This window comes from Sciurus carolinensis, chromosome 2 (assembly GCF_902686445.1).
Source record: "Sciurus carolinensis chromosome 2, mSciCar1.2, whole genome shotgun sequence".
NCBI lineage: Eukaryota > Metazoa > Chordata > Mammalia > Rodentia > Sciuridae > Sciurus > Sciurus carolinensis.
Window position 1 is genome coordinate 105,053,219 of NC_062214.1, and position 22,420 is coordinate 105,075,638.

The window sequence follows — 22,420 nt, forward strand, 5'->3', positions numbered from 1 at the left end:
GACCTGCAATGTGCCAGGGAGGTCCATTAGAAAGGCTACCAGAGCTGACCAGAGGAGACCTGGACTATACTCACCATACCTGATGCTTCCCTCTGCACCCGGATCCTCCAGACACTTGGTCAGGCTTAGAGGATATAGAGCTATGTCCTTGTTCCAATAAAAAAGAAGCATATAAAAAGTTTTTGCCTACCGGTAGCAAGTGATGAGGGTATTAGATATCTTAGAAATTTTACCTCCACGAACAAACCCGTTAGTTGCTATTGCAGAAGTTGACAACCCAGTAATAGAAGTTACCATGGTGGAAAGAAGAATTATGAGAACTCCAAGACCTGTTAGCAATGAAAGATAAAAGATATTACATATCACTTTTCTTCTTTGGTTTCCCTATTGCTGCAAACTATACAGCTTTTAATTTGAGTTTCCAGGTCCATGCCTTGGGCCCCGATGGGGTTTCTTGTGCTGAGGAGAAACTGGTATGCCTGGCATAAAGATCAAGTCAGAGAACCACTCATTATGATGAAGGATGGTTTCCAAAAGTAAACACAATCTAAAATGCAGCCCTGGAAAGGAAAAGTTGACTTATGCTGGTGTCCTGGGAGAGAGACTACCCTGGCTGTGAAAAGAGAAAACATGACATTTGACCTTCTCTCTTGCTTCAGAGGAACCTGAATGAGAAAGTTGGGGCTTTGACAAAGGTTAAATCCTTCTCCATTTTTCTTGCATCCCTTTGCCTGGGGGGAGGGGGAAAAAAGGAACCAACTTGTATTACCTTTGAAAACACTCCAGAAAGGTCAGTGGTGAGCTATTAGGGCCTGTGTTGCCTTTACCTTACAAATGATGTTGTGGGTCACAAGTTTAATTACCTCCTCTGACATATCCATTTGTGGCAATAGCAGAGGTGGATAAACCAGTGATAGCAGTCACTGTCACGGCTAAGCCGATGATAATCACACCAAGACCTCAGTTGAGAGAGGAAAAATAAAGGCAATTAAATGGTGGAACAATCTATTGGGTCATTTGCATAAAAGCTAGCAAACCTAAGGTCATCATTGAAGGACCACATTTGAGAATAACAAGTTGACCAGGAAATCATCAAACAGCAAATGCTCAGCTTTGAAGTTTTCTGTCAGTTTCCAAGAAACTCAAGAGCTAAAATGTGCAAAGCTATATTGCATGCAACTGAACAACCGAAACGGGTCAAAATGTAATGCGAACCCCGTGGTTAATGACATTCTAGACACCAATGAACATAAAAATGGATCTATACAATCCCAAGCTGTTAATATAACTGGAGATTAAATGTGATTCCTCCCAGGTAACTTTCTTTTTAGGTACATTTGCTCCTGTAGGGGTGGAAAATTACATACAGGATAGCAAACTGTTCATCAGACAGATGGGGTAAGGTAGAAAGAATCAAATCGAACTACATTAACTATTGGCAGTGTGACCTCTGGCAAGTTACTTATTTTCTGAGCCAAAAATGGCAATTAAATTAGAAAGAATGCATATGTTAAGTTGCTACCATAGTGCCTAGAATGCAGAACATAATCAAGTGTACTACTTTTTCATCGTATGTACAACAGTCATAAAAGCTATTGTTTATTGAAAGCCTTTAATATATCTAACTGTGTGGTAGGTAGTGTGAGAACTTCAAGGAACAAGTAAAATGAAATGAAAAAAGTTGCCCTAGAGCATCTTACTGTTCAGAAGATCAATGAGTACAATGAAATGAAGAAAGTGGTAGAGCCAGAATTCAGAGGAAAGCCTGACTATTTAGAACACTCAAAGATGGCAGAACATGCCAGAATATACTGCTTTGGCATAATTTTTTTTTTTTTTTTAGTTAAAGACATGTAACAAGATGAGGACACCAGAAGAGTTCTCTGTCCTTTCCTCTTTGCCTAAATGCAGGATATATATTTGTAAATGTCCTCCCCAGTCACTAGGAAGGACAGAAGCTAATGACCAGAGACAAAACTTCAGACTCTGCTCAACTTACAGAAGGCATCACAAGAATGCACACAAACCTTACCGTCCAGCCCTTATCTTCCTGTAGTTCTCCATTTACTTAGCTTCCTTCAGTTTGCCACCCCAGAAACTAAAAATCTTATTCCTTTGTCTTGCCACCTTCCCACAGCTTTATTGTTCTTTTGTTAAGATGATATATAAGCTCATGTTCTAATCATCCTTTTTGAATCACCTATTATTGGGTGCTCACATGTATGCACCATGAACATGTTAATAAACTTCTATTTGTTTTTTCTTGTTGATCTGACTTTGGATAGTTTAATTTTTAGGGACACAAGCAATGAGCCTAAGGTGGGAAGAGGGAAACTATTTCCCTCTCCTACAATCCCCGTGTCCAGTGGAGGCTGACCTAGAATTCAGGGAGAAGATTGTAGGATCACGGACGCTGCACTCACTCCGGCTCCACCGGGAATGCTCTGGCCTGGGCTGTTTGGTGTGTTCCCATACATAAAGCAGATGCTCTGCAATTGCTGATGGTAGGCTCTTTTGCCCCAGGAATGTCTTAGCTGTGATCTTTCTGGCGATGCCCCAATAAAAGGGAAAGTGAAGGGTGGTTAAAGGCAAAAATACTGAGATGCTCCCAGCTATACTGTGGATCAAGCAGGAGTCTCTAGGCTATTTTGCAGGATAAAGTGCAGTGGCAAGAGGTTAATTGTGGGGTAAAAGTTGCAAACTTGGATTATACTGCTTTGGCCTCTGCAGACTCTTAAAAACTAGCGGTTTTAAGAAACAGTTGCACTAAATGTGTTGTGTCTATTGCAGGGATCCTGTGGTAAGCATCACTTTTATACACTATGTGACCTCAGGTCCTTGCACTACTAAATGTGATTTATTTTTATCCTCTGTACTTTGTTTTATTCTTGACTTTGTTTTGAGGAAGTTTAAGATTGAATGTTTAACATACCCAGAAACTATAACAGGGCCATATAGTTTGCATTTCTTGACATTAAACCTACTCTAACTTTATTATTTCCCTATCCATATTTTCCTTTGCCTCTATTTCCCCCCAAATTCTAAATTTATCTTTTTACATTGTATATATTTCTGTAAGCCATTGTCCTGAAATCTCAGAACAAGGCTTATATTCTTACATAGAGAGGAATTGCTTCTCTCTCATCACACATAAAATCCCAGGGTAAAAGACAGCATAGGAAACATTCAGTTCATTGTTTTCTCAGAGTGTGGCCCTCCAACAGTCTGCTTCAGGAAATGCCTGGGGTGCTTATTAAAAATGCCCAGACCTACTGAGTTGGAATCTTTAAAAGTGAATCCCAATATTTTGCAATTTTCTAACCTACCTCTCAGATAATTCTTGCATACCCTACAGTAAGATGACTAAGCTACCCTCAGCTTATCTCAACTTGTGTCTGCCTGTTCAGCAAGGTCCTTTAGGTTTATCTTCAAAGAACTGATTGAGAAAGAATTAACCTAGATTCCTAAATTTTAGATGTGAAGTGAAGCTCACAGGGTATAAGTGACTTGCTTCAGGTCGTGCTTGCCTTTCACATCCATCTCACCTGCCAAATGGGTAAGTTTACTGGAAACCATCTTGCCTCAGCCAGTGTCTCTGAAACAGAGAACAGCTAGATGGCATTATCAGCCCTTCCTTCCATTTGCTTTTAGGAATAAAGCTGCCAGAACTCAGAGCCCCTGAATGGCTACCCCAGGGCTGTAGCTACTGTTGCTGCTGGTTCCAGATTCCTTCTGGCTTTATCCACAAGATCTAGGCTTGAATATTTTGTGTGAGGATTTCATCTCCAAACTACCCCCCAAAGCAAGAAAAAAGTCCTTGTATTTATTTCTTTTCTGTCCCAGGACAGAAAACCCAAATGGGAATAAATGGTGACTTACTTATTTAACTTTAGGTTTACAACAAAGGAAACAGCATGGTTGATAAGAAGTTTCTACTACTCACTAAAATTTATTTTCTGAGAATTAAAAAAAGAAAGAAAAGAAAAAAAAATGAAACAAAACAAAACCTGTAAACCTCCACTCAAAGGAAAATTCACTGAACAACCATTGGGTAGAACTCCAATCACTTCGAATATGTGATTTAACCACTTTAGTAAAGTATACTTATTAAAACAACACTAATGTCTGAAAGTGTAATACATTGTTCAGCAGAAAACAAGATTCTTCATATTTTACAATTTTGTAAGAAACTTGAAGTTGGACTAACTGTGAAGAGTAATGTAAGATCTGATTAAAGTTCAGATTATTGCCCAAACATATGGCTGTTAAATAAGTTGCATTAAAAAGAATTACTCTTGCCCTTGGCTACTCTCACACCTCCAAACAAAGTAATGTTTCTTGATGATCTCAATAAGTTACTAAACTGCCCTTAAAAACCTAATTTTGCATGAAACCCTGAGGCAAAACCTTGGCAATATTAAGATGCAGATTTTCCATGGAACAGCATATACTTATTTTAGACCCTGCGGCTGTACGCATTCATTTGATATGCATCATAAAACCAGCAAGCAGCCCTTTGTCAGGAACTTAGCAGTTGCCAAACATGAAACATGGAAAAACTATGGGAACTGGTTCCACTTTTCAATTTACAACTTTGCTCTTTCGTTTTTTGAGTTAGTCTTCTGGTGGTTCTGTATGAGTTTTGAGGAGCAAAGGCAGTAAAATGGTCACTAACTACTTTTTAAACATGAATTGAGATACCTTCTGGAGTAGTCTCTGAGAACACATCTGAACTTCTATGTTCTTTTTTAAAAAAAAAAAAAATTTTTTTTTTTTTTTTTTTTTTTTTTTTGTTGTTGTAAATGGACAGAATGCCTTTGTTTTATTTATTTATATGTGGTGCTAAGGATCAAACCCAGTGCCTCACATATGGTAGGCAAGCCTCCGCGGCTGAGTGACAGCCCCAGTCCTGAATTTCTATGTTCTTGATACTCATGATTTATAAGTCTTCCCTCAAAAGTGAATCCATGATGTATTTCACATATACAGAATAGAACATCATTGATTTTTATTACATTAAATCAGGATCTTTGATAAAATATCAAATAAGTATCAAATAAATTTTTTATATAAATTTTACTAATATGCTCTCAAAAAAAGATTTGCTAGAAGAAATAATATTTTAAATGGAATACAGCAATTTAAAAACTTAAATAATCACTCCTAGAATAATATCCATGTCTTCCATTTTCCCATTTAGAAAAAAATAACATCAGTTATATACATGATCTTAGTCATTTCCTCCATCATTTTAGGCTTATAACTGGTAATATCTTATTAACCTTTGTTTTCTAACTGCTGGTACTGGAAGGTAACACAATTATTTTCTCTGGAAAATGTTCAACAGTTCAGCACTTTTATTAGTCAGGTCACATTTTCACCAGTCTTCTCACAAGTAATTTTCAGGTATAGAAGTTTTGCTTATCATAGTAAGAGGGACACTGTTCAGCAAATAAAGGGCAAATGTCAACATATCCCCAAACATGAATATTATTATCTAAAACAAATGTGCTTTTGTGTACCTGTTTTGCTTTAAACTCTATCAAAAGATACATTTACATGAAAATTTACCTACATGGCGATTTGGAAAATTCCAGCCTTGCAGGAGCTAACACCTCACCTGTCCTCTCCAACAAACACTGTTAAAGAGGCAAAGTGAAAGGAGCTCAAGCGTAAGTCATTTCTGTGACCTTCATCTCATAGTCCATGTTAAAGGTGAAACCCAGGTGCTCACTGGGTTTATAATTTACATAAAAAATTATTTAGGAAGAGAACAATGCTTACCAATTCCAGCTTCTCCAACAATCCAGGAGAGGCGAATGAAGAGCATGACTCCCCAGATATTCAGCATGCATCTTACCTGTGAGTAAAAAAGGGGCATTGAAGAGACATGAGAAGCAAATATAGGGTAAAATTCAGTCATCTTTGTAATTCTAATGTCCAGGCCTTGCTGACACTGGATCCACTATATCACAGAGTGGATGGGTTTCATTTGTAAACACAGGAGCTTTCTCACCAGCACACCTTTCACCCATCCAAACTTCACGACACCAGTTTTATCTTCTTCCTCCTTGTTTTCTGCTTGTTCCTCTCCAGGCATCCCGTCGCCATTAGCAACCCTGTCAGCTGAACCCGGCGCCACGGTCACATTCTGCATTTTCAGATAGCAAAAACATTGAAGTCAACAGATACATGATTCCATAAAACTTTCAAAGGCAAATCAAAACAATTTTCATAAAGCTTTAGACAAGACAAAAACAAAAACATTCTTCCGGTTATTTTTGTAAAATAACCCTCCCCACAACCCATTCTCACCGCCCCCTGCCCAGCTGATGTGACTTTGGGCGTGGCTAAACCTACAGGGGTGGTGGATGGAACCTGGATGTCCTTCCACTAATGAGATTATGTCCTTAAATCTGTAGTTAGTAGGAATTTAGATGAGTTTGAAACACAAGAGGAACAAAGAGAAGAGATGAAAGAAAGGAAGCCTAGTAGGAGTAAACCAGAATCTTTTAGGCAGCTTTTTGGGAGGACCAGAAAATTAACTTTCCTCAGTATTGCAGGGTCTCTAGAATTCTTTCCCCATACTCCATTTTATTCACCCAAAATAATGACAATAAAATGTCTCTACTCACCTCAGATGGTCTTTAAGAGAATTCAGTGAAAACAAAAACAAAAACACATAGAAGTGATTTCTTTAAAAAAAAAAAAAAAAAAAAAAGTAGTTTAAAGTTTTCTCCAAAAGTTTAAAGGCATTATATAGCTATGTGAGTGCAGTTCCTATAAGACTACTTTGTTATAGGGTTGATGTGTCTTTGCCTGAGAATTGTTGAATGTACTAGCATTGTGTAGAAGGTAAAAAGGCCTCATGACCAACTAACTACCAGGAAGACTTGCTAAGAATAAAAAGTAAGTAGTATAAAATAATGATTAAAACCTTTATGCAGTTTTTTCGGTGACCTAATTTTGGGAAAGAAAAAAAAAACCCTTTCTTTTTAGTGCAATAGTCTCTGAGTTCAATGGGGAGAAAATGTCTGTTTAAAGTTGAGAAAAGCTCTCAATCTCCATTTGCTCTTCTAGATAGGACTTTGAATAATTTCAGATGCATCTACTTAATTTAATCTATCTGGTACCTGCTTGGTTCTTTACTCAGTAAACTACATCTCACTCAGCTCCCCAAAAGCAACTTTTCCAGGAGGGTTTTGAAATCACTGAAGTCCCTTTGATTCAGCACTTAATTATCATTATTATAGGACGAATTTATTTTATTTTAGTGATCTAAATTGTTTATTTTTGGGGGGGGAGGTGTTTTCATTTTTGGTACTACGAATTGAACCTAGGGGTTCTGTATCACTGAGCTACAGCCTCATCCTTTTTAATTTTATTTTGAGACAGGGTCTCACTTAGTTCCCCAGGCTGGCCTGGAACTTGCCATCCTCCTGCTTCAGCCTCCTGAGTCACTGGGGTGTGCCACCACACCAGGCTCTAAATTGGCTTAAACCTAGGATGCTATGTTCTGACATCACTGGCTAAGAAGAAATGATGGGACTGTTTTTTCCTTCTAAAATGAGACTGGTGTATAATAAACACTTAGTTTTTATTATAAAAACTTTATTTTGAAATAATTAATGTTCTCTTCTATCTTTGGGCTTTTGTATTCCATTAGCATGACTGCTATAAATTAATTCTAATTTGGGCTATTTAATTCCAGAGACTTTGACTTCTTGTCTCTTTTCTTCTAGCATGTTCTCTCCTTCATTATGTAAATAAGAATGTAGCCGGGCTTGGTGCACCTATAATCTTAGCAGCTGGGGCAGGAGGATTGTGAGTTCAAAATGAACCTCAGCAATAGCAAAGTGCTAAGCAACTCCCTGAGATCCTCTCTCTAAATAAAATACAAAATAGGGCTGGGAATGTGGCTCAATCCCTTGTATCAAAAAAAAAAAAAAAAAAGAAAGAAAAGAAAGAATGCATACCTAACTTTCTTCTCCCATAAGACTTTATTCATAATACTAGTGTGACATTTAGATAACTAATCTAATATAATGTGATAGAAGTCACTCCATGACAATTGAATCAGAGAAGGACAGTAGTGTTGGTTGCTCCTCAACATCAACCAACAGCCTATCATACAAAGGCACTAATAAATGATGTTGAATCCATAAAATGAACCTAAATGTCTCTGCTCTCCACCACATAGGAGCAGATGTTTTAGTTTCTTATTCTTTCTTATCTCCTATCTCTTTTCTCTTCCTTTCCTCTAAGTCCATTTCCTCTGTGCAGGGCCACATTTAAAAAGAGAGAAGAAGAAAATAAATCCCAAGTCAGTTCATCTTATTATTTTCTGAAAGTATTGGTGAAGAAGTTGAACAACAGAGGAAATTAAAATTAACAGTTAAACCAGGTGTGATAGGGCATGCCAGTAAGCCCAGACTCCAGAGGCTGAGGTAGGAGGATCTCAGGTTCTGAGATAACCTGTCAATTTAGTGAGGCCCTAAGCAACTTAGCAGTACCATGTCCCAAAATAAAAAATAAAAGAACTGGGGATGTAGTTCAGTGGTAAAATGTCCCTGGGTTCAATTTTCCAGTATCAAACAGAAGCAAACAAAAATCCCACAAAACAAACAAACAGCATGAAGAAAATTTAGTTTTGAATTACCTAAGTAATATCTTAATCTTAAGCATCTTCAATTCCTATTTGCATAGATAATTAAAAGCCAATATATTCAGACCAATGTAAAATAGAGATAAATAAAATTCAAAGAAATTGAGACCAACTTTTCAGGGCAGAGACTGGTGGTCTATACTAGCTACCAATGCAAGTTATGTATGTAACTCAAAATTTTCTAGTAACTACTTTTGTTTATTTATTCATTTATAATTGCTGTCAGGAATTGATCCCAGCACCCAGCACATGTTAAGCCTGAGCTTTACCACTGAGCTACGCTCCCAGCCCCTATAGCTATGTTTTAAAGAGCTAAAAAAAATTCTGAAAATGTATTTAACTCATATTGAAAATCATATTTTATATTTCTAGCATTTGTTATATAAATATTTGTTAATAGTAGTAGTACTTTACCTTGTGGAAGGGAACTGAATCATTGTTTTAATACAATATTTTATTTAATAGAATCTCTAAAAAGTTTTATTCAAACATATAATCAGTATAATAAAATACTCATGAGATATTTTATGCATTCTTTTCATACTAAGTCTTTGAAATATGGTGTATATTTTCTATGACAACACATTTCAGCTTGCACTAGTGACATTTCAACTGCTCACTAGCCACATGTAGTTAATGGCTACCATATTATAGGACAGCAAAGATCTATACAAGGTAGTCAATTTTGGATGAAACATTTGATGCTATTTTCAATTCAAATAAAAACTCTATTTTTCTCTTAACAAATTCTATATTGATAAAGCAGCTACATGGGTCAAACATAACTCTCTCTCTTTTTTTTTTTTTTTTTTTGCAGTACTGGGGATCGAACTCAGGGCCTTGTGCTTGCAAGGCAAGCACTCTACCAGCTGAGCTATCTCCCCAGCCCATAACTCTCTTTTTATAACTGAAATTTATAATCAATAAAGGCAGGAAATTCAGGAATGTGCTAAAATATCCATGAATGTTGAAGGGATTATTTGGTTAGGGGGGTTAATTTATTTGACTTAATTTGGAAAAAACTTCCAAAAAAATTATCAGTATTCTAGTGAATCAAGATTCTTACGACCAGATCATCAGCAGGTACTCATTCAGGAAGAAGACAATTTCCTTTGCCTAGTTTAATTAGGGATCCCATGAGACATAGCCTCAGTCACTTGCTTTTTTAAAGACAGTTTTGGGAACAGAACCATGTTTTCTGAAACTGAACTCGAGGGTTTGGGCCAAGAAATTGCTCTGGTCTCTGATGAACACCAATAGTGACTGTGACCCTTAGAGTCTAGATTAATGAGAATACCAATGACTGTGAAAAAAATACAAAGCAGGCTTAAGGATGAATAGGATAGTTAACATTTCCCTTAAATGAACATTTCTTCCTGATGAATGCCCTTTTTGGTCACAGTTTAGTCAACAGTTCTTTAATTTATCATAGGACTTCACAATATGAAGTAAAAAGAATTTTCTATGAGGACATGACAGAGAAACAACCACATGTGGAAGTCAGTAAAGCAATCATTTTCTAAATTATTCAAAAACAAAGTCAATGTAGGGTTTCAAGTCTCCTCTAGGTAAATATGTGTGACCTTCTGGAGTTTCAAAATTTTAAATATATTTATACTATGTATACTATGGGGGTGGGGGGAAGAACCTGAACGCATACTTTTTTGCATACTTTTTTCCCCCTCACTGGTCAGGTTTGATAGTATAAATACAAGTACAGATGCCATTTCCATTGCTTACTCTAATGTTGGAGCTGAAAAATCCTACATCTTACAAACTAGGAAACTTGGAATCTAGCTTTGACAGTGCAATTAATTTAGGGTATGACCTCCAGTAAGTTACTTAATTTTTCTTGGAAGCTGCCAATGAGAATAAATTCAATGGGTTTTTCTGAAAATCTTATCTGGAAATAATTTACTCTGAGGCAAAATCATTTTTCTATGTTGGCCACCTTTCTGTTCTGACACGGCAAAGCAAATCTTCATCTCACTCTTTAATAAATGCCTCCTTTTTAGGTCAGAACAACAATGATAAACTCAGTGCATCATCAAAATACTGAACCTGACTTTGGGCTGAGGGTTTGTGGGATTTGATGACTATGAGCTATGACCAGTGGCTCATAGACTCCTTGCTGGTACATGCTCTTGAAACCAAAGTCTCAGAGATCAAAAGTTTTATGATTGCTCCCTGAAACCAGTTTTTTTCCTTTATACTTTGAATTAATTTGTTTGTTCACACTCCATTACCATAAATGATCATAACCTTTCATAAATGCATTTTAAATTATATAGCTTTAGGGAAAGATTATTTATTTACCAAGAGTTTTACCTGGGCATTAAAGATTCAGAGAAGTTTTTTTTTAAGCGCTAAATGCACTTTTAAAAAAGAAGGAGCATTTGATAAAAGATTTTTCCTCCTTCAATATCGACAAACTAGTGAAGCTTCAATCACGTGCAGTTTAAGGGGCAAATCACTAATAAATTCTTCCAGATAATGAAAGATTATTTTATTTAATATATAATGTGTTTTTTCAGATCCCTAAAAATGTCTTTGTAGATATCATCAAAACAGAGGAAATTAAATATATTAATTCTTTAAGTTCCAACAGGTAAGTTTGTTACTTATACATGCTCTCTAGCTTTGAGCCTTTAATTTCAAGGTAATAGAATTCTCATAAATATTTAGTCCTAGATGATCTCCCCATTGTTTTAAACTTTCTTTTATTATTTAAATATTCAAGCATGTGAAGAAGTAGAGTATAATAAATCTCATGTATGTATTACTCAGTTTCAACAATTATCAACATATGGCCAATCTATCCCTCCTAAATCCCTCACTCTCTTACCACTGGATTAGTTTAAAACCAATCCCAGTAAGAACCAGAGAGAGTCCTCAAATTTCATTTCAGAATGAAAAACATATGATTCTAACTATATTCCATATCTTATTGAGCAATATTATTATGATTATACATTTTTTACTCGTTCATGATAAAGGGGAGTATTTTAAATGATGAAAGTGAGAGGGTTTTTTTTCTTGTTTTAACATACTATAAACTTTGCCTGTAAATCACCACTGATTGTCACAATTTATAATCATAGCATTTTTGCTGTATCTGAAAACATATTTCATACACAGACTGACTTGGATTTTTGATAACTTAGGTGGGAAGTTAACTATATGCAATAAACTGGCATGTGAAAAGGAAAATTGAGAGTTTAAAAAATATTTTTCCAAGTATACTTTTAAGAGAACACTCACTTTACTCAATATTTATTACTAAACTATATATATATAATGGGAAATTAATCATATTTTGTTTTTTTTCACAGATTATTTTAATAGCAAGAGTTCCTGGGGAACTGGCCTTGGGTACTTAGAAACTCAAACAAATATCAGAATGAACTCTTAGTTGCAGAGTTTTACTCTAGCAAATATTTTAGGAGTGACCTCTGATCATCACTGGCCTCTAAGGCATCAATTTCAATGTCTATTTTCTTTGTTCTTAATTTAGTGATATTTCTAATTTTGGATATCCCCAAGTTGAATGCTGAAGTTCCAAACTTGAATTTGGAAACATTTTTAGAAAAGATTATTTTCTAGGGAAAACATTTGTACATTGTTATTCATCTAAGCATTTAATACACTGATTTATGTGGTATAATATTTGGCTTGACTACCTGTCCTTTATTTTTATCCATAACAATGTCTTTTGACTTATAAAATTCCAGAGAGTATAGGTCAAATCTCTTCGACTCACTTTACACAGCAGCTCTTGTAAATAAATGCCTAATAAATGCTTTTGATGACAATGAAAATGATTGAGATCTGTAATTAATTCAGTAAAAGTAATATTATCTGTTGGTACAAGCTAGAAACAAGGAATGAATTGGGGCTTTCTGGTCAACTCATCATGACTTATATAAGATTTTCTTCATTGTGCCTGAGTTCCACCATTCTCTGTGGCAGTTGAATGAGCCAAAGCCATGTGCCACTGGAGAGCAGACTGACCATTGACAGCAGTGACATAGAGCATGGACTCGGGACTCATTCCACTATGGGTTCAACTTGTCAGCTATGTGACCTTGGTTTCTTGACCTTGGAAGCTTATTGACCTTAGTCTTTGTTCTCTTTTCTAAAAGACCCATAGCATTTGGTAAAACTTTTCAACTTCTATAAAATAGCAACAATAATAGTACCCATCTTGAGGGATTGTTGTAAATATTGAAATAATTTTCTTCAAGTGTGAACATGGTGTCTGATATACAGGAAACTCTCAATAAAAAGTTGGTTATTATTACACTAAAGTTAATCTTAATGCTCTTATTACAAATTATTTTTAATTGCAAACAAGACCAGTGTTCCAAATGTGAAGTTATTCCATTGGTTTTCATTTGGATCAGTTTGTATATGTTTGACTTCCTTAAGAATAACCTTTTCATTCTAATTTTTAAAATATTATTGTATTCTGTACTTTCCGTAGTTGATTTAAAAGACATTAGAACACGTAGCTTTGATAGGAAGGCTTAATGGTTTTGCTGAATCCTTTAAAATTATATTTTACTGAAAAACTAACAGCAATGGTGGTTAGTTAGGCTGAAAAGAAGTTTCATTTAGGTCAGCCCTGCAGTTAGGAATTGTTTATGAATAGGTGGCCACAAGAATTAGGTTGGATAGTGGAAGCAGAATTCTCTTAACAAAGCCAAAATACTAGAGCAAACCTTGCCAGATGTCAAATAAGCATTACATATGTTTTGATATAGAAAGATCTCCCAAAGTATATTGTGTGGTGAAAACAAGAGAGTACAGAATGAGTAAAATAGGTCCCATACATGTTTGAAAAAAGAATACAGACAGAAAGTTAGTTAGGAATACAGGTATTTATCGAGTTCCTGCCCATTGTGTCATTGTGCTAGACTTTATATGCATATGAACATATTCATAAGCATTTTACAAGATAAGTACAAGTTATGTAGCTTGTACAATATTGTAGAACAAGTAATGGACAGGCTTTTTTTCTCCACTTTTAACTAGAGTATTCAGAAATCTATCATTCATAGCTGCCTAGATGGGCATTTCACTCTTTACTACATAGAAAATTTAAAGGATTTTTTGCAACTATGATCTGAAATCATTGGGACTACAAATCTGTCAATATCTATCACTACTGGAGTTTCATTGAAGGCAGATACTTAGAATAATGTCTTTCAAATCTATTTTCCATTTTGCCTATTAGGAAAACCTTTGTTTATATTTTTTGCATACAAAATCTGTAAAGTGTCTGAGCATTATAGAATGAACATAACACAATGTGTTCCTTCTACAAATCATTTCTTGTTGTGATTTGAGGAATTACCATAAAAGTTTCAAGGAAGGGGCATCATAGATAAAATACATTGTAGGTATCTCTTATTTGAGGGAGAGAAAACAGGGAGTAAATAATCAATTTCACTGGCAGGAAAGAAGAAAAGAACCTGAAGAATGCCCAGATTGCTCTATCTGTCATTTAAGGAGAGCCCGGAGCAGCACATGGGGAGAGGCATACTGGTTCACAGAACTTCAGCAACACTAGAATGTCCCGGCTGCAGGAATGTACCTGCTGGAGATCCTGTGGTTGCATTTAAATTTTACTCCCTATTTGACTGTGTGGATACTTCTACATGATTTAAGGAAGTTGAAATCTCCCAGGTGAGGGTAAAGTTCATCAAAAAGAGTAACTTTTTTCTAGCTCAAAATGATCATTCAGCTTTGGGGATATAGCTCAGTTGGTAGAGTGCTTCCCTCATAAGCGCAAGCCCCCCTGGGTTCAATCCCCAGCACTGCCAAAAAAAAAAAAAAAAAAAAAGAAGAAGATCATTCAGGGCATTGAGCTTAAAACTTATTTGCAGTATCCCAAACAGCTATCAAATGTAGCTATAATATTTCTTATGTGTTCATTTAGATGGTTTGCTAAGGAAATAGTCCTTCAGAACTTTTTTTCCTCCTTAAAGTTTTACCTAAGCCGTGGCTTAAAGATTATAAATAAGCTATTTTTCTGTCTCTGGAATGTCAGTCCTAAGAACACATGAGTTTACTCCATTTTTTTTTTTCTCATGGGGACTAATATCTTATTTTCTTTTGATGTAAATAGGAAAAGGATAAATGAGAATATTTAAATTCTGGTACCCACTTTAACAAAGGAAGCAGTTTTAAAAATTATGTGTATTGTAGTGGAGTATGGTGAGATAAAATTTCAGTTTTTTTGTGTGTCAGGGGCACTTCAGTTCATTTGTTGCCTAATATAAATTGAAATCTCTTGCCCTACATTTCTCTTTGAGCCCCCTCCACATCTTGGAAACTCTTTGTGCTCTCTTCTGTTAACCCACTTTTCCTTTTCTTTCTTCCTCTTCTCTTTTCTGCCATTGTCCTTTCCTCCCCCTTCACACCGAAAAGGAAAGTGACACCATGGTTGGAATTTCAGGAGTGTCAATTACCTTCCTTCTCAAAATCTTCATGGAGCTGTCATTTTGTCTGAAATAAATACATCGCTAACTTCTTTTGAGTAAAGCACCAAGTATTCCAAATAAAGTCTAAATCTTAAGTCTATGAAGATACCAGCCATTTAGCAATTCAATAATGGTACATAGGATAAATATGTGGGCAAGGGGATAAGGGAGAAGGGTTAAGGACATGAGTTCCTCCTTGGGAAGCTGCAGGACTCAAAGTCAGGTATCTAAGCGGCTCAGGGAGATGTGTATCCCTGGGGAAGGAAGGACAAGCAGAAACTAAAAGGAGATCTCTTTTACTAGCATTTTTCCTGAGAGCAGTATTTCTAAAATCTCTAGAGTGAGTAATCATTTAATTAAAAGAATTTTTGAATGGACAAATATAAAAGGAACTGTTCCAGCTATTCTTTTTTCTTCTCAAAGCTTGAGCAAGAGTAAACTACCTTCAATGTCACATTGAATAAGTGACATCTAATTATTATTTTTATTAAAAAATTAAGTTCCATAAAGAATGATAGTCATTGCAAACTGTCTAATGGAAGAGTAGGAGGGTAAAGTTCATCTACGTATCTTAGAGCAAGTTTTGGAAGAGGAACTATACCAAGCTTCCAAATGATGTGCTACAAGTTTAGAAACAGTACTGCTTCATAGTTTTCGCAGATATGGGAGCCCTGGATATGTTCCTTAAATGATGAAAAGTTTAGTTGCTTCTGCTGCCTCTGTACTTAAATTGAATTTAGTTCTTTTTATATGTGTAGTTGCATTCGGGAGCCTCAGGCAGTTCTGAAAAGGAAGGGATAAATGCTGAATCTTATAAATTTCTGCTCTTTCTTTAAAGAATATAAAAAAATAACTCATGCACACTGGAGGCTGGCACCCCCCAATATTAACTACAAACAACCACGGTAATTTTTCTTTTTTTTTTTAACAATTGGTTTGGATGAATTAGTTCTAAGGTGTAAGCAGTTTAGTATTCAGTTCGACATGTTTAACTAAGTGTGAACCAAATAACTATAATTGTAAACAAGATGTGACGTATTGCCTAACTTTCAGAGTTAATTCTTTAACTCTCTATCCCAAGTCAGTAAACATTTGTGAAGCACTCTTTGTGCATTTGCTGGTTATGGGGAACTAGGGACAGTGTGTAAGTAAGATGGATGATTTGGAACAGACCTCTTCATTTGATTCTGTCATGCTGAAGAGTGTTACTAAAGAGGAGGAAATGGGGCTGGGGAGATAGCTCAGCTGGTAGAGTGCTTGCCTCACAAGCACAAGGCCCTGAGTTCGATCCCCAGTACCGCAAAAAAAAAAAAAAGAGGAGGAAATGACCTGGAGGAATACCTAGGAATACATAGGCAGGACACACGCCTGTGGCTTCAAGCTTACCTTTGCCAGTTGCTCATGAATCTCAAGCAGGCTGGGTCGGTTGACCTTGGGCCCACTGACGCTGCCAGTGTTGCGGTAGTATTCAATCTTGGGTACAGCGTCCATGGTGTTGTGACCAAAGGTTTGCAAGTAGTACGTGTTTGTGTGAGAATCGTAGGCATGAAAACTGGCATCTGTTTTAGCAGTTTCTCCATTTTGGAGGAAATTGTCATAGCACTCCTGATTTCCAGGCCTAAAGCTGATTCTCAATCTGTTCTGGGCTTCATCCCCAAAAGAGGTTTCTTCGTAATGTGGTGGGTCCCTGTTGTCATTCACAACTGCACTGTTCTCATGGCTCTCATTTATGACATTGACTTGAAAGCGACTGGTATTACTGGGCCCTGAATCCAGAAATACATTGGAAGAGTTGTTCAGTGACATCTTCCAAAATGGATTTCTTGGACTAAGCTATCTACTATACAGTTGTTTTTATTAAATTTCCACCTCAAAGCAAACACCAATGTGGTTACATTAGGTAGCTCTTGGCTTTTGTTTTCGATGAACTCAATAAATAGATTCTTGATACGTTGTCTCCTATATAATCTTCAGAATGTTCTTCAAAGCTGTCATTGAAAAAGAAAATTAAACTTGTTCCAAGGAATACAACTATATTTGAGTAAGGTTGGGGAATGAGGGAATGGTTTTCTTTTATAAGACATACAATCTTAAGTTCATTTCACTAAAAATTACTTGTGCAGAAACGCTTGTCACCTGAGCAATTAAATCCTGTAATAAATAACTGGGAACTTGCTTCAGCACACAGAATTTCCAATGGGGTCATTAAAATGTTACTGTGTTTGTAGTGTTTGCTTGGATTTCATGCAGTTGGAGCCAGCACGACTTTTAGAAAAGGTAACTACCAGTTGTATACAGTAAGGGCAGATGAGAATATTCTCAGCCTGAAATATAGTTCATTGACAGTACTAATTTCTGAAACTACTGAGTATTTAATGATTGTTGAGAATATACCTTATATGATAAATGAGTATTGAAAATTTCTAAAAAAGGCATTCTTGCTACTTCATAAAAATCTGTACATATTCGAGTAATAAATTTGTCCCAGAAATATTTTGTTGCCTGTGCAACAAGAGAAAAACCACATTTTAGAACAAGAATTTAAAAAATTACAACCCTTCAAGATGATGTCTCTGTAAATTCTTGCATCTTTTATTAACCTTCAGGATGTTTCATTTTCTCATGTATTTGTTTGTTTACTTTTCAAATGTCATTATGGAACCTTTAAAAAATCCAGGTATTTGGGATAAGAGATAAGTCATAACTATTAATAAAATACTATGCTTTATTTAGTTAAAAATCATGCTCTTCTGACTCCCTTTTATGAAATATTCTCAATAATTGAGATATTTATATTTGACCATGAGATAAACAGACCATACAATAATTTTCACAATTCTACAGTACAAACCCACTTAAAACACTTTTTATAGAATAGTATTTCTTTGAAAATACCTTAAATTTTGTTTTTTCATGGAAAGTTCATGAAAGATGAGATAAATACAAAAAGTTGCCTCTGTCATGCAGATATTAAACCTATTTCTTTGACTAAAAAGAAGCCAACAAACTTTCAAAAAAATCTTTCCTTGTGAAATTATAAGTGATGCTGTTATCTTTGTAGTTTTTACAGATCATCTCACTTCTCAAAGTCCTTGACACCCCTTTACTCCACTCCTCAGAATCTACTTTTTGACATAGTATTAAGAGCAATTTTTAATCCTGCCAAGAAATGTTTAACTTACCACCAAGGGGCTGCCTTCTGAGGAAGTGTAAACCTGTTCCAGCATCACACAGGCATATATGTGGCACTTAACTTTCAGCCCAGAGCAAGAAACTTCTTCTTATTGGTTAGAACCTTTCTTGAAAGAGATGACTTTGCCACGATTGGTCTGGAATAATACTGGAGGCCCCACCCAACTCATTAGCCCTGAGGAACCTTAAGTACCACATCAACTAGTAACTAGTAGTAAACCATTAATCCTTTTAGACAGGATATAAAATGGTTCCTTTAATTCATAAGGAGAATTAGATTGCTCAACAGCAATCATTCAAAAAATATTGCTTCAGTTGTTTGGCACTAGATTAATTGAGTCCCATGGTTTTTTTATGATGAGTCCTAGAGACCTCCTATTGTTCAGCCCTCTAGAGGTAATTCCTATATTTTTGTAACTAGAAAATGTTAGTTGAAATTATTTTATCTTACTTATAGTAAACATTACTTTGATTCTTCTTTGCCAAAGTATTTCTATCTAGTGGAAAAATTTTCAAGGAGAAATAGAGCTGTGGGTACACTCCCAATGGCACTACTAAATGGCCATTTTGTCTCCATCTGGGAAAACATTTTTATCAAACTTGTTTTTGAATTTCGTTGAGGAGAAGGTTTTACTCAAGTCTTGTGAGTTGGTGATTATTAAGACAGCACAAATAATTCTTCTTGCAGGTTCTGTTACTGGTTTTCAATCAAGTATGATTGAACGAGTGCTCCTTGTGTCTAATAAGAAACTGTCCAAGTTATTTCCAGTTGCCTGAGTAGCTTGGTTGTAGTGTAATATAGTGGTCAAGAGTAAACTCTGGCGTTAGAATGCTGAATTTAAACTCTGGCCCTGCTACTTCCTATCTGTGTGAACTAAGGGAAGTGAATCTCTCTGTGTCTTAATTTTTTTTTATCTGCAAATGTAGATGGGAATAATAATGATACCTACCTTGAAGTGTCATTATGAGGATTAAATTAGTATATTTCTGTTAGGTTTTAGAACAGTATATAGTCCTTGTTTTACTATTTTAGCAATATTTATACTTGGCTTGTGGTTTACTTAGTCATATCTGAGATTCTGAGGTTAATCATTGGAAGTCAGGATAGGTATTATGCCTGTGAGAATAGAGGGAAAGGTAAATTAGTGAAATGATACAGAATTAGAGAAAGGGACCTTGAGACAACTAAGTAAAACCCCTTGGATGCTCCTAGAAAGGTAAATGTCATGCTATTTAGTCAGGCTAATGCCATGAGGTTATATCAGAAATAGAAACAGAATTACAAGGATGTGCATCTAACTCAATCTTCTCTTAAAGGTTACTAATACCAGTCATTTATCTGTTCAATAAAGGGTTCTAAGTTCAATGAAGAAAGCCTTCAGGTATAGAAATTAGTCAGATTTCAAGGGCTGGGGATATAGCTCAGTTGGTTGAGTGCTTGCCTTGCAAGCACAAGGCCCTGCGTTCAAATCCCCAGTATCAAAAAAAAAAAAAAAAAAAAAAAAGTCAGATTTCAGATTCAGCTAGATGGGGCTGGTTTTTTAGATCAGGACTGGGGACAACTGGGATGGAGCTGGGTCCCAAAACAATTTCTATTCATTAGACTAGGACAGAAGCTAGGTACTGACATCATTCAGTTAATTCCCACTTTCAGAAGACATTTATTCTTTCTTTTTTGGTATCAGGGATTTAACCCAGGGGTGCTTAACCACTGAGCAACATCCCCAGTCTTTTTTATATTTTTTGTTTTGAGACAGGGCCTCACTAAGTTGCTTAGGGCCTCACTAAGTTGCCTAGGCTGGCTTTGATCCTCCTGCCTCAGCCTCCTGATCTGCTGAAATTACAGATATGTGCCATAGCACCCTGCCTGCCAATTTATTCTTTAATCTTTTTCCTCTATCAAAAGTGGTGAGTGTCTCCAATCCCGGTCAATTTCTTTTTTCTCACTATTGCCTGACTACAGTGTAGAGTGAATTAGTTTTAGTCTTGGTCTTACATCAAGCAGACATTTTCATTCTAAGGCTTTTATCTCTAACAGTGAAATGAACATCTTTGTTCTTTACTAAGGGAATTCAGACCTTCTAGAACAGATGGGAGATAGTTTGGGGGATGTGGATGAAATTATGCCATCCATAAAACCAACCTTGAAAGGTGAACCTGATTTAGACCTTTCTGACAGGAAAGTAGCAGGAGCCAGCCATCTGGAGGTATGTACTTCTATCTTCCCTCCTGTTCTCCCTGACAAAGCTCTTGGGAAGAGGTAGTATGCACTGATCCAGGTCTGACATTGGACATCTATTCCTAGGATTAACATTTCATGACATTTCCATATGGTATCCATACTATAACTACCATTTTATATTTATTATATCAATTCTAGTATTGTCTCTGAAAATACAGATGATAACCCCTCTTCTATTCCTGCAAATAAAAAGAACACACAATAGACCATTAATAAAAGTCATGGGTGAAGACATTTTTGGTTAATAAATTTTTTCTTTAGTGGATTGAAACTAATATTGTGGTGAAGTTGTTATCTGAGAAGTTTGTGGGAGATGAACTTTCAGAAATAATTCACGTGCTGCATGAGGTTTTCTTGCCTTTTGTTTGGGGGACTTTCTTCTTTTTTAAATGAATATCTGGCTTTGTTACATCTTAGAGTGTTTGGGTGAGTGTTTTCCCAGGGAGACAAACAGACACCTGGTATATGGACACATATCTTAGGGAGCACTTTAAAACCTTGGGTCACAAAGAAGATGCTAGAGTCTCGATACATACAGCTTTCAGCAAGTTCAGCTGAGCTTGACTCAGTGAGGTGTTCTTGGGTTAAATTACCACCTGGCTATCATGTATTCTTGTACAAAGAGGCTTCTTGAGGTGAGGGTTTGATCCAGAAGAGCAAAAGCCAACACACATGTTTTAATCTAACAGGAGATGGACAGCATCAGGGAACCTCACTGAGACAGCTGGTTTTGAGTGCCACAGACCTGAGAAGTCACCATGTTCGCAAGATGTGGAAGAGTTAAAGACATATAAGGGAGAACTGCAGATGTTGGTCTACCCAGGTTTAATTCTAAACACAGCCATCCCGTAGCTTGATGACCTTAGGACATTACTCAATCTCTCTTGACTTCAGTTCCTCATCTGAAAAACAGATAAAAATAAAATGGAAATAATAGTCCCAAACTCAAAGAATTGATAAGATTATGAAATTAATGGAAAGCACCTAAATTAGTGCTAATTTTCAGTAAATGTTAGTCTTATTCCTTCTAGTTATGTTTGGCTGTTCTGTTGTCTCAAGTGACACAAATTTTTTTGTTATTTATCTTCATTCAAACGAGATTCAGCAGGTTCAGTGTGGTATGACTGTAGACTATTCACCTTCATTCAGTGATCACAGTCAGAATTTTGTAAGTGGAAAGACTTAGAATGATGTCATTCTCTCTTTTCATTTTTCAAATGAAGAGAATGAAGACTGGAGAGGGTGAATAACTTATTCTACGTCATTGCTTCTTAGGATTTGAGCACTTTTATTACTACTACTACTCATGAAGATAGTAAACAATGATAGTAAGGGATGTTTAAACAGTGTTTTATGGTTTTCAAAGCACTTTCACATTCAATATACCTCATTGATCTTCCCAACATTCTTGCAGGATATGTAGGATGGGTGTCTTATTCTTATTTTGCATACTCAGAAAATAAGTTACCCTTAGGTAACTTTCTAGACCAAAAAGTTAGTTCTTGGGCCAACATTAGAATTCAAGTCTCTAACTTCAGGTTCCTAATCTGAAAAACTTTTCAGGACCTCTTAAATCCTCATTCTTAGATCTCTGGGTTTCAAGTTTTGCCCTAGGCATAAAATTGGACTCAGTTTAGTTTACCCTTGTAACATTTTTAGGGCACCAGGGACATTAACACTCTTCTGGATAGTTCCCAAACCAAGAACACAGAAGTAAGATGACTTGTTCAAGGTTGCATATAATGGTGGCAGAGTTGAGAGTGGACTTCTTATTCTGGTAGAATGCTCTTTCCACTGAACCTGCTGTAAATTCCCTTTAAATGTGATTTATCTAAG

At 36.0% G+C, this 22,420-nt stretch overlaps 1 protein-coding gene across 1 annotated transcript in view; it reads right to left on the reverse strand.

The window, feature by feature from the left end:
* Window positions 1-16,956, reverse strand: part of Slc12a1 (solute carrier family 12 member 1) — an 81,763-nt gene extending 64,807 nt beyond the window's left edge. The window contains 3 exon segments of the mRNA XM_047539705.1: window positions 5,785-5,860; window positions 6,017-6,151; window positions 16,537-16,956. Of these exon segments, the coding sequence (XP_047395661.1) occupies window positions 5,785-5,860; window positions 6,017-6,151; window positions 16,537-16,956 (631 nt within the window).
* Between the last annotated feature and the right edge of the window lie 5,464 nt (window positions 16,957-22,420).